The 12,911-nt window shown below is 41.6% G+C and overlaps 1 protein-coding gene across 1 annotated transcript in view; it reads left to right on the forward strand.

Annotated features, from left to right (window-relative positions):
- The window catches only part of tafa3a (TAFA chemokine like family member 3a), a 140,614-nt gene extending 130,821 nt beyond the window's left edge, over positions 1–9,793 (forward strand). Inside the window, exon 5 of the mRNA XM_061936863.1 lies at positions 9,066–9,793. Coding sequence (XP_061792847.1) covers positions 9,066–9,077 — 12 coding nt within the window. The 3' untranslated portion in view covers positions 9,078–9,793. The remainder of the gene's footprint in view (positions 1–9,065) is intronic.
- Positions 9,794–12,911: the final 3,118 nt, after the last annotated feature.

Here is a 12,911-nt window from a genome sequence, read left to right on the forward strand (position 1 = left end):
AACAAACTTTATCATCGATCCATTTTCTACCGCTTGTCCCTCTTGGGGTCAACAAGTTTAAAATAGCATCTTAAAGCAAAGCACATGCAGGGTTTCCACGGGGAATTCAAAAGCAATAAGTGAATTTTGTGAAAATTAAGGTCCTAAATGTTTACATTGACTTTCATGTCCAAAGGCATTAAAAATATTTTTTATAAACATTTTAGGACTGTGCTGAAAGTAGTAAGTCAATCAGTGGACCTGATGAATGACAACATTTATAGACATACACAAGTGTATGACTAGTAGTAAGTCAATCAGTGGACCTGATGAATGACAACATTCATGATGAATGACAACATTTATTGATATATACAAGTGCAGGACTACTAGTAAGTCAATCAGTGGACGTGATGAATGAAAATGAACACATTAACTTGACCATCATCAATGAATTGCTGTGTCTGTGTTTCTTTTCTTGGACTGCAGCTTACAAACTGCATCGAAGAGTTCTTGTAAGGTTTGAAACTTTGAAAAAAGCTGCCTCCGTGCGACAAATGAAACGTATCTGGGACCCAAACGTTGCCATTCTCTGGTGACTCTACGTAGGCTGAGGAAGCTGAGCTTGATTCATACACAACTCCTTTATTTTAGTCTCTTCAACACACATGAGCTAACTTGGCTAACATTAGCATGTCTGGTGATGCAATCTAGACAATTCTCACACAAATCTTAGTCTCTGAAATTTCCATGGTAAATAAAGTTCCTTCAGCTGTCAGACATAACTTAGTATCTACTGTACACATTTACTTAGTATCTACTGTACACATTCACGTAATATCTACTGTACACATTCACTTAATATCTACTGTACACATTCACGTAATATCTACTGTACACATTCACTTAATATCTACTGTACACATTCACGTAATATCTACTGTACACATTTACTTAATATCTACTGTACACATTCACTTAATATCTACTGTACACATTCACGTAATATCTACTGTACACATTTACTTAATATCTACTGTACACATTCACTTAATATCTACTGTACACATTCACGTAATATCTACTGTACACATTCACTTAATATCTACTGTACACATTCACGTAATATCTACTGTACACATTTACTTAATATCTACTGTACACATTCACTTAATATCTACTGTACACATTCACTTAATATCTACTGTACACATTCATGTAATATCTACTGTACACATTTACTTAATATCTACTGTACACATTCACTTAATATCTACTGTACACATTCACTTAATATCTACTGTACACATTCACTTAATATCTACTGTACACATTTACTTAGTATCTACTGTACACATTCACTTAATATCTACTGTACACATTCACGTAATATCTACTGTACACATTTACTTAATATCTACTGTACACATTCACTTAATATCTACTGTACACATTCACTTAATATCTACTGTACACATTTACTTAGTATCTACTGCATATATTCACTTAGTATCTACTGTACACATTCACTTAGTATCTACTGTACACATTCACCTAGTATCTACTGTACACATTCACTTAGTATCTACTGTACACATTCACCTAGTATCTACTGTACACATTCACTTAGTATCTACTGTACGCATTTGAAACAACTGACATGGTGGACAATATCATCTATTGAAGATGTTTTTGACTCCTCTTATTTTTAATTCATGTACAATATATTTTTATAATGTGCCTTTTTCTTTTTTAAAGGAAGAGTAAATGTTTATGGCTGTGTTTACTATCTGTACTTTGTTGGCTATATTCCCAAATATACTTTGAAAAGGTGCACACAATACTTACTATATGTGTCACTAAGTTTCAAGAAAATTAGTGACTTGCAGTTAAGTAAAAATTTAAAAATGTGCTTTGATTACATTTTGACAACAACATTGCATTTGTGTCTAAATGTTGGGGTCTTTTCTTCAGCTCATTTTAGATGTGCAAGTGAGTAGCAACCTGTGATTAGTCATGATTAATCACAGCTCAATAGTGTGATTAGTCATGTTTAATCACAGCTCAAGAGTGTGATTAGTCATGAATAATCACAGCTCAAGAGTGTGATTAGTCATGTTTAATCACAGCTCAAGAGTGTGATTAGTCATGAATAATCACAGCTCAAGAGTGTGATTAGTCATGTTTAATCACAGCTCAAGAGTGTGATTAGTCATGAATAATCACAGCTCAAGAGTGTGATTAGTCATGTTTAACCACAGCTCAAGAGTGTGATTAGTCATGAATAATCACAGCTCAAGAGTGTGATTAGTCATGTTTAATCACAGCTCAAGAGTGTGATTAGTCATGAATAATCACAGCTCAAGAGTGTGATTAGTCATGTTTAATCACACATCAAGAGTGTGATTAGTCATGAATAATCACAGCTCAAGAGTGTGATTAGTCATGTTTAATCACAGCTCAAGAGTGTGCTTAGTCATGAATAATCACAGCTCAAGAGTGTGATTAGTCATGTTTAATCACAGCTCAAGAGTGTGATTAGTCATGAATAATCACAGCTCAAGAGTGTGATTAGTCATGTTTAATCACAGCTCAAGAGTGTGATTTGTCATGAATAATCACAGCTCAAGAGTGTGATTAGTCATGAATAATCACAGCTCAAGAGTGTGATTAGTCATGTTTAATCACAGCTCAAGAGTGTGATTTGTCATGAATAATCACAGCTCAAGAGTGTTATTAGTCATGTTTAATCACAGCTCAAGAGTGTGATTAGTCATGAATAATCACAGCTCAAGAGTGTGATTACCGTATTTTCCGCACTATAAGGCGCACCTAAAAACCACAAATTTTCTCAAAAGCCTTATAACCCGGTGCGCTTTATATATGGATTAATATTAAGATTCATTTTCATAAAGTTTCGGTCTCGCAACTACGGTAAACAGCCGCCATCTTTTTTCCCCGTAGAAGAGGAAGTGCTTCTTCTTCTACACAAGCAACCGCCAAGGTAAGCACCCGCCCCCATAGAACAGGAAGCGCTTCTTCTTCTACTGTAAGCAACCACCCGCCCGCGTAGAAGAAGAAGAAGCGCGCGGATATTACCGTACGTTTCATTTCCTTTGTGTGTTTACATCTGTAAAGACCACAAAATGGCTCCTACTAAGCGACAGGGATCCGGTTCATGAAAAGACGCAATCTCTCCATCCGCACACGGACTATTTCACAGCAACTGCCTAAAGACTTTCAAGAAAAGCTGGCTACTTTCCGTGCATATTGTAAAAACAAGATAGCTGAAAAAAAGATCCGGCCAGAGAACATTATCAACATGGACGAGGTTCCACTGACTTTTGATATTCCTGTGAACCGCACTGTGGATACAACGGGAGCACGTACGGTGAATATTCGCACCACAGGGAATGAGAAGTCATCCTTCACTGTGGTTCTAGCTTGCCATGCTAATGGCCAGAAACTTCCACCCATGGTGATATTCAAAAGGAAGACCTTGCCAAAAGAGACCTTTCCAGCCGGCGTCATCATAAAAGCTAACTCGAAGGGATGGATGAAGAAAAGATGAGCGAGTGGTTAAGGTAAGTTTACGCGAAGAGGCCGGGTGGCTTTTTTCACGCAGCTCCGTCCATGTTGATATACGACTCTGTGCGCGCCCACATCACGCTGGTTTTTAATATATTATTAAAGTTTGACTGACCTATCTGACTGTTTTTTTGACATTCCTTTAGCGCAGTTAGATGCGACTTATAACACGGGGCGTCTTATAGGTGGACAAAGTTTTGAAATATGCCGTTCATTGAAGGCGCGGCTTATAACCCAGGGCGCCTTATGGTGCGGAAAATACGGTAGTCATGTTTAATCACAGCTCAAGAGTGTGATTAGTCATGAATAATCACAGCTCAAGAGTGTGATTAGTCATGTTTAATCACAGCTCAAGAGTGTGATTAGTCATTAATAATCACAGCTCAAGAGTGTGATTAGTCATGTTTAATCACAGCTCAAGAGTGTGATTAGTCATTAATAATCACAGCTCAAGAGTGTGATTAGTCATGAATAATCACAGCTCAAGAGTGTGATTAGACATGTTTAATCACAGCTCAAGAGTGTGATTAGACATGTTTAATCACAGCTCAAGAGTGTGATTAGTCATGAATAATCACAGCTCAAGAGTGTGATTAGTCATGTTTAATCACAGCTCAAGAGTGTGATTAGTCATTAATAATCACAGCTCAAGAGTGTGATTAGTCATGTTTAATCACAGCTCAAGAGTGTGATTAGTCATTAATAATCACAGCTCAAGAGTGTGATTAGTCATGAATAATCACAGCTCAAGAGTGTGATTAGACATGTTTAATCACAGCTCAAGAGTGTGATTAGACATGTTTAATCATAGCTCAAGAGTGTGATTAGTCATGAATAATCACAGCTCAAGAGTGTGATTAGTCATGAATAATCACAGCTCAAGAGTGTGATTAGTCATGTTTAATCACAGCTCAAGAGTGTGATTAGTCATGAATAATCACAGCTCAAGAGTGTGATTAGTCATTGTGACATGACTCTTTCCTCCGTGTTCCACTGACCACTAAAGATAGACATGACGGCGAACAGTTTTGTGACTTCGCTTTCTTATTTCAATAAACCTCAGTCTTTTGTCGTCGGGTCGCTTTTCAGTTCCGCCTCCCACTGCTCGCTCTTCCGTTTGCTTTTCAGCCTCACGTCGCCTGCTTCTGGCTCTCAGTCGCTCTCGCTTTGCATGCGCTGGTTTTCCGCCTCTTTCTCCCGTCCTCCTCTGCTGCTGCCCTTTAAACAGTGACAGGGATTACAGAATTGTGCCCAGCTGGGCCATCCACGCACCTGACGTCCATTTCGGAGACGATCCCGCCTCGCTGCTTGTCCGCCGGCCACGCCTCCTTGCTGCCATCTCGTAGTCGGCCGTGGCGTGCTCCGCCTCGCTGATGGTCAGCCGGCCACGCCTCCTCACAGTCATGATTAATCAGAGCTCAAGAGTGTGATTAATCTGATTTTAAAAATGAATTGTCACGACTTGGACTTTGGTGCAGCTTGCTGCGAGGCTTTCGCAGCTCGCTGAGAAGAATGTTTTCCCGCAGTGCAAATCCACTTGACTGGACATGGCTTGAAGGTAAACACCTTTTTAATCTTTCACTATAAAAAGAACAAAAAAAGGCGCGCACAAGGCGGAGACACAAACTTAACACTAAACTTAAGACTTAACACACTAAACTTAAGACAACATGTCTTACCTCACCATAGCCATTGTTGTGTTGGCAGTGAAGACAACATGTCTTACCTGCTCGAACTGCTCCCACAGTGGAGTGTTTTAAGTCTCGTCTTAAGACCCACTTTTATTCTCTGGCTTTTAACACTACGTGAGTTGTGTGGTCCTCTGTTGTCCTCTGTGTTTTTAAAATTTTGCTTTTGCTTTCTATTTACTGTTTTAATTGGTTTTACCCTTTGAAATTGTTTTTAATCACATTTATTTTATATTGTTTTTAATTGTGTTTAATATTGTTGTGCAGCACTTTGGAAACATTTTGTTGTTTAAATGTGCTATATAAATAAAGTGGATTGGATTGGATTGGATACCTCACCATAGCCATTGTTGTGTTGGCAGTGAAGACAACATGTCTTACCTCACCATAGCCATTGTTGTGTTGGCAGTGAAGACAACATGTCTTACCTCACCATAGCCATTGTTGTGTTGACAGTGAAGACAACATGTCTTATTACCATAGCCATTGTTGTGTTGGCAGTGAAAACAACATGTCTTACCTCACCATAGCCATTGTTGTGTTGGCAGTGAAGACAACATGTCTTATTACCACAGCCATTGTTGTGTAGCTGCATTAAAACCATCAAATATTCCAATCAGAAATAATGGATCAATTATTGTATTTCTGAAGAAGTTTGTAATGATGGTGGCTGTCTGGGGAAAAAAAGATTGTTTGGGGTCTAAACAAAGATGGGTCTGTGGTGGTGAAGGAGGAGCTGAGCCGGGGGATCTACAATCCTATCCTCACCTGTGATCTACAATCCTAACCTCACCTGTGATCTACAATCCTATCCTCAACTGTGATCTACAATCCTACCCTCACCTGTGATCTACAATCCTACCCTCACCCATGATCTACAATCCTATACTCACCTGTGATCTACAATCCTATCCTCACCTGTGATCTACAATCCTACCCTCACCTGTGAACTACAATCCTATCCTCACCTGTGATCTACAATTCTATCCTCACCTGTGATCTACAATCCTATCCTCACATGTGATCTACAATCCTACCCTCACCTGTGAACTACAATCCTATCATCACCTGTGATCTACAATCCTATCCTCACCTGTGATCTAAAATCCTATCCTCACCTGTGATCTAAAATCCTATCCTCACCTGTGATCTACAATCCTATCCTCACCTGTGATCTACAATCCTATCCTCACATGTGATCTACAATCCTACCCTCACCTGTGATCTACAATCCTATCATCACCTGTGATCTACAATCCTATCCTCACCTGTGATCTACAATTCTATCCTCACCTGTGATCTAAAATCCTATCCTCACCTGTGATCTACAATCCTATCTTCACCTGTGATCTACAATCCTACCCTCACCCGTGATCTACAATCCTATCCTCACCTGTGATCTACAATTCTATTCTCACCTGTGATCTACAATCCTATCCTCACCTGTGATCTAACATCCTATCCTCACCTTTGATCTACAATCCTATCCTCACCTGGTATCTACAATCCTATCCTCACCTGTGATCTACAATCCTACCCTCACCTGTGAACTACAATCCTATCATCACCTGTGATCTACAATCCTATCCTCACCTGTGATCTACAATTCTATCCTCACCTGTGATCTAAAATCCTATCCTCACCTGTGATCTACAATCCTATTTTCACCTGTGATCTACAATCCTACCCTCACCTGTGATCTAAAATCCTATCCTCACCTGTGATCTACAATCCTATCTTCACCTGTGATCTACAATCCTACCCTCACCCGTGATCTACAATCCTATCCTCACCTGTGAACTACAATGCTATCCTCATATGTGATCTACAATCCCACCCTCACCCATGATCTACAATCCTATCCTCACCTGTGATCTACAATCCTATCTTCACCTGTGAACTACAATCCTATCCTCACCTGTGGTCATGAGTTTTGGGTTCTGCGGAGGAGAAGATGAAATGAGGTGGAGGGTCTCTCCCTTAGAGAGGCTGAGAAACTCCGTCATTTGGGAGGAGCTCGGAGTCAAGCTGCTGCTCCGCCACATAGAGAACAGTCAGAAGAGGTGGGCCGGGTCGCTGGTCAGGTTGCCCCCCAGACTTATCCCTGGAGAGGTTTTATGGCATGTCTGACTGGTAGGAGGCCACGGGGAAGACCCGGGACACCGTGGAGAGACTAAGTCTCCCAGCTGGCCTGAGAACACCTCCAGATCACCCGGGAAGGGCTGGACCAAGGAGCTGGGGAGAGAGAATTCTGGACTTCTCTGCTCGGACTGTTGCCCCCATGACCTGACCTTCAATAAGCAGAAGAAGATGGATGGATGGATGGATGGATGGATGGATGGATGGATGGATAGATGGATGGATGGATGGATAGATGGATGGATACTTGCCATTAGTTTCAATGGCTCTCAATAGTTTTATATTTCTATTCTAAGTTATGTATTCTTATTTTGTCCAATATTTCATACATGGTTACACTTATGTGTGCTTTGTTGGTGCAGTTGTTCATGTGCAAACACATCTGTTAATGCTAGCTGGTTGTGCAACATGGCTATGTGCAAACACATCTGTTAATGCTAGCTGGTTGTGCAACATGACTATGTGCAAACACATCTGTTAATGCTAGCTGGTTGTGCAACAGGGTCATGTGCAATCATGTCATCACTTTAAGCCAAGTGTGTTCTTCCTTCAGCACACTTATCGTATGCAACACTTTAGCACTATAGCATGTGTCCATATAACAGTACTATGGTGACTTTATTCTTCATCTGAGTTAAGGTCAACCTACTATTTAAATGGCTCTCTATTTTGTTTTATTAGTATTTTTTACATCTGATTCTGTGAGTTTTATTGCACAGTTTATGTCTGATGTTGGTGTCTAACTGGACTTGTTATGGACTTGTTAGGTGGAGCATCAACCTTTTATGGACTTGTTAGGTGGAGCATCAACCTTTTATGGACTTGTTAGATGGAGCATCAACCTGTTATGGACTTGTTGGATGGAGCATCAACCTGTTATGGACTTGTTGGATGGAGCATCAACCTGTTATGGACTTGTTGGATGGAGCATCAACCTGTTATGGACTTGTTGGATGGAGCATCAACCTGTTATGGACTTGTTGGATGGAGCATCAACCTGTTATGGACTTGTTGGATGGAGCATCAACCTGTTATGGACTTGTTGGATGGAGCCTCAACCTGTTATGGACTTGTTGGATGGAGCATCAACCTGTTATGGACTTGTTGGATGGAGCATCAACCTGTTATGGACTTGTTGGATGGAGCATCAACCTGTTATGGACTTGTTGGATGGAGCATCAACCTGTAGGGATAACCTGCATCTGGCATGTTTACATTGGGTATATTGATTAATGTGCATTGTCCCATAGAACAATAATAAAACACTTAAAAAATGTGGTGTCAGGACTTTATTAAACAGTGGGACAGACCAAAGTTGAGTTGGAAAAAATGCGGGTGTTTATAAATGATGGAATGTTTGTGTGACAGTAGCGCTCCCTAGACCTGTGGTTGTGACTAAGAAATCTATCCCACACTAACAGTGGTATTCTCTCATGTATTGAAGGGATACTGTGGACCACATAAATAGTATGTTCTTGTCCTCCAGTGCCTTCAGATTAAAGAGTGCTGGCAAAAACCAAATGACAACAAAACAAAGTCAACACAATCAGTATACTCAGCCCCCATTTGAAGGAGGTGGTATTTACTTTCACTTTGATTGAAAGGCTTTATTGTGTAATTGATGGACTGTTTATGACAACTAACACTTCTCTCCTTTCACTTTGTTTCCAGGTCACACGGTAGTTTCCAGCAGAGCAGAAGTGGATTTCACCGTAGGACACTTTTTCTTTTGTCTTAAGGATTGTTGGAAACTTCAGACCAATAGGGACTTTGGTCTAAAGAACAGTGAAGAAGTGTCATGGAAGACTGCCTGTCCCAGAAGATGACTGACATCCACGTCTTTGTATTATAGTTTGACTCCCACACACCAGAGGACTCGGCCTTGAAGATATTTATTAGCTCAGAACAAAAAAAGAGACACGTGATGTGAAACCTTTGTCTTTTCCCCAAAGATATATTTGTGTTGTCGCTCAAGTGACATCAGCATTTTCATTGCTATGAAGAAGATGTTCTATTCTGCTTCATCCTAGTTTGAAATCATCCACTTGTTAGGCTGCTAAGTGGTCCTTGCAAAGAGCAGGTGTCCATGAAAGGTGGGTTACAACAAAACATCAACCAGCTTGAAATAGTATTTGTTGTTTTCAGAGACCACCATTGATGACAGTAGCATCTGAATAAATCTAAACAAATAGAGATATTGTCTCTTTGAATGCACATTTCAGCTCCACATAATTCTCCATTGAATAACTGTGCCATCACCTTTTGCTTGTTGATACAGAAGGTATGTTAAAACCCTCACATCTGAATCCAAACAATACCCTGAGATGCATTACTGATATACAACTGTGCCAATGTTCAATACTTTGTTTCTGTGTTCAAATGTGTTAGTAAATACAAAATTAATCATTAGGAATAGCTCTTTATTAAAGGTTTAACAATGAGCTGTGCTGTCCACTTGTTTACTTACACATTTGCAACTACTGTACTGTCTGACATAGTACAGTCTGACATAGTACAGTGTGACATAGTACAGTCTGACAGAGTACAGTCTGACATAGTACAGTCTGACATAGTACAGTGTGACATAGTACAGTGTGACCTAGTGCAGTCTGACATAGTATAGTGTGACATAGTACAGTGTGACATAGTACAGTCTGACATAGTACAGTGTGACATAGTACAGTCTGCATGCTGTTGCAATTTGCAATTCGCAGGGATTAGATGGCATTAGTGTATAGACTACAGTGTGTTGCCTTAGCCGGAAAGTAATATTTGCCATTAAGGTGAATAGGTGCCTCCCACCTCCAAAGACATGCACCTATGTCTCTTGTCCGCTTGTCCCCAAAAGGGAGAAGCGGTAGAAATTGAAAGGACGGATGGAATTTCTATTCATTCATTCATGTTCTCCACTTATCTGGTTGAAGATGACATGGGCTGGAGCCTACACCAGCTGACTTTGGGATGTGAACTAGCAGACTCTTGAATGGGGTTGCTATAAAACTACAGTCATCAAGGCCGAGGGCTCCACTTTGAACAGGAGCATATGTGGTTGTCATGTTGATGACTACACACATCACCTTCACATATGTGGTTGTCACGGTGATGCCTACACACATCACCTTCACATATGTGGTTGTCATGGTGATGAGTGGACACATCACCTTCACATATGTGGTTGTCATGGTGATGACTACACACATCACCTTCACATATGTGGTTGTCATGTTGATGACTACACACATCACCTTCACATATGTGGTTGTCATGGTGATGAGTGGACACATCATCTTCACATATGTGGTTGTCATGGTGATGACTGGACACATCACCTTCACATATGTTGTTGTCATGGTAATGACTGGACCCATCACCTTCACATATGTGGTTGTCATGGTGATGACTGGACACATCACCTTTACATATGTGGTTGTCATGGTAATGACTGGACACATCACCTTCACATACAGTATGTGGTTGTCATGGTGATGAGTGGACACATCACCTCTACATATGTGGTTGTCATGGTGATGAGTGGACACATCACCTCTACATATGTGGTTGTCATGGTGATGAGTGGACACATCACCTCTACATATGTGGTTGTCATGGTGATGAGTGGACACATCACCTCTACATATGTGGTTGTCATGGTGATGAGTGGACACATCACCTCTACATATGTGGTTGTCATGGTGATGAGTGGACACATCACCTCTACATATGTGGTTGTCATGGTGATGAGTGGACACATCACCTCTACATATGTGGTTGTCATGGTGATGAGTGGACACATCACCTTCACAAGTTGAAGAGAAGACTTTTAAGGGAAATATGACTTTTTGTCTCTGCATTGACTGCACACATCTTTCTATCTGACATCATCAATGAAGTTTTGAAAGTTCTCTCTCACAAATCTCACCTGATGGGGAGTGTGTGTGTGTGTGTGTGTGTGTGTGTGTGTGTGTGTGTGTGTGTGTGTGTGTGTGTGTGTGTGTGTGTGTGTGTGTGTGTGTGTGTGGTGACTAATTCCTGCATGCAATCCACCCGAGGCCAGCGAGGATTTAATCAAGATGAAATTCAAACAAGAGGAAAAATCCTTCATGCAATTGTCAGGTGCATTCATAAAACAATAGAGAAACATTGTTAAATCATTTCAGATCATTTGCATAATTCATTAAGATTAATCAGAGTGGGAATGTAATCCTCTGGAAGCAAGCTTGTTCTCACCTTGATACCAATCTACCCTTGGATTCACCTGTGTGCACCCATTATACTCTTACCTTTGTGCACCCAAAATACCCTTACCTGTGTGCACCCAACTCACCTGTGTGCACCCAACTCACCTGTGTACACCCAACTCACCTGTGTGCACCCTAAAGACCTTCACCTGTGTGCACCCAAATCACCTGTGTGCACCCATTAGAGCCTCACCTGTGTGCACCCAAAATACCCTCACCTGTGTGCACCCAACAGACCCTCACCTGTAAGCACCCAACTCACCAGTGTGCAGTGCACCCAACTAACCGTCACCTGTGTGCACCCAACAGGACCTCACCTGTGCGCACCCACCTCACCTGTGTGCACCCATTAGACCCTCACCTGTGTGCACCCAACTCACCTGTGTACACCCATTAGACCCTCACCTGCGTGCACCCAAAATACCCTTACCTGTGTGCACCCAACAGACCCTCACCTGTAAGCACCCAACTCACCAGTGTGCAGGGCACCCAATTGACCTTCACCTGTGTGCCCCCAACAGACCCTCACCTGTGTGCACGCAACATACCCTCTCCTGTGTGCACCCATTATAACCTCACCTGTGTGCACCCATTATAACCTCACCTGTGTGCACGCAACATACCCTCTCCTGTGTGCACCCATTAGAACCTCCATGCATGCATCTTGTTCTAAGCTAACCATCTAATCATCTTCTCACATGGAAACCTTCTGGTTGTGTTGCTGCGTCATAGAAGACCAACAATGGAAGTGTGACTTCAGATAATTGATGCTCAGGAGGTCACTACACACACCTTGCCTAATGACCTCATCCACACCCAGAAGAGGTCACCACACACCTTGCCTAATGACCTCATCCACACCCAGAAGAGGTCACTACACACCTGTGCCTAAAGACCTCATCCACACCCAGAAGAGGTCACTACACACCTTGCCTAATGACCTCATCCACACCCAGAAGAGGTCACTACACACCTTTGCCTAATGACCTCATCCACACCCAGAAGAGGTCACTACACACCTTGCCTAATGACCTCATCCACACCCAGAAGAGGTCACTACACACCTTTGCCTAATGACCTCATCCACACCCAGAAGAGGTCACTACACACCTTGTCTAATGACCTCATCCACACCCAGAAGAGGTCACTACACACCTTTGCCTAATGACCTCATCCACACCCAGAAGAGGTCACTACACACCTTGCCTAATGACCTCATCCACACCCAGAAGAGGTCACTACACACCTTTGCCTAAAGACCTCATCCACACCCAGAGGA

The sequence above is a fragment of the Nerophis lumbriciformis genome, linkage group LG03 (genome assembly GCF_033978685.3).
Source record: "Nerophis lumbriciformis linkage group LG03, RoL_Nlum_v2.1, whole genome shotgun sequence".
Taxonomy (NCBI): Eukaryota; Metazoa; Chordata; class Actinopteri; order Syngnathiformes; family Syngnathidae; genus Nerophis; species Nerophis lumbriciformis.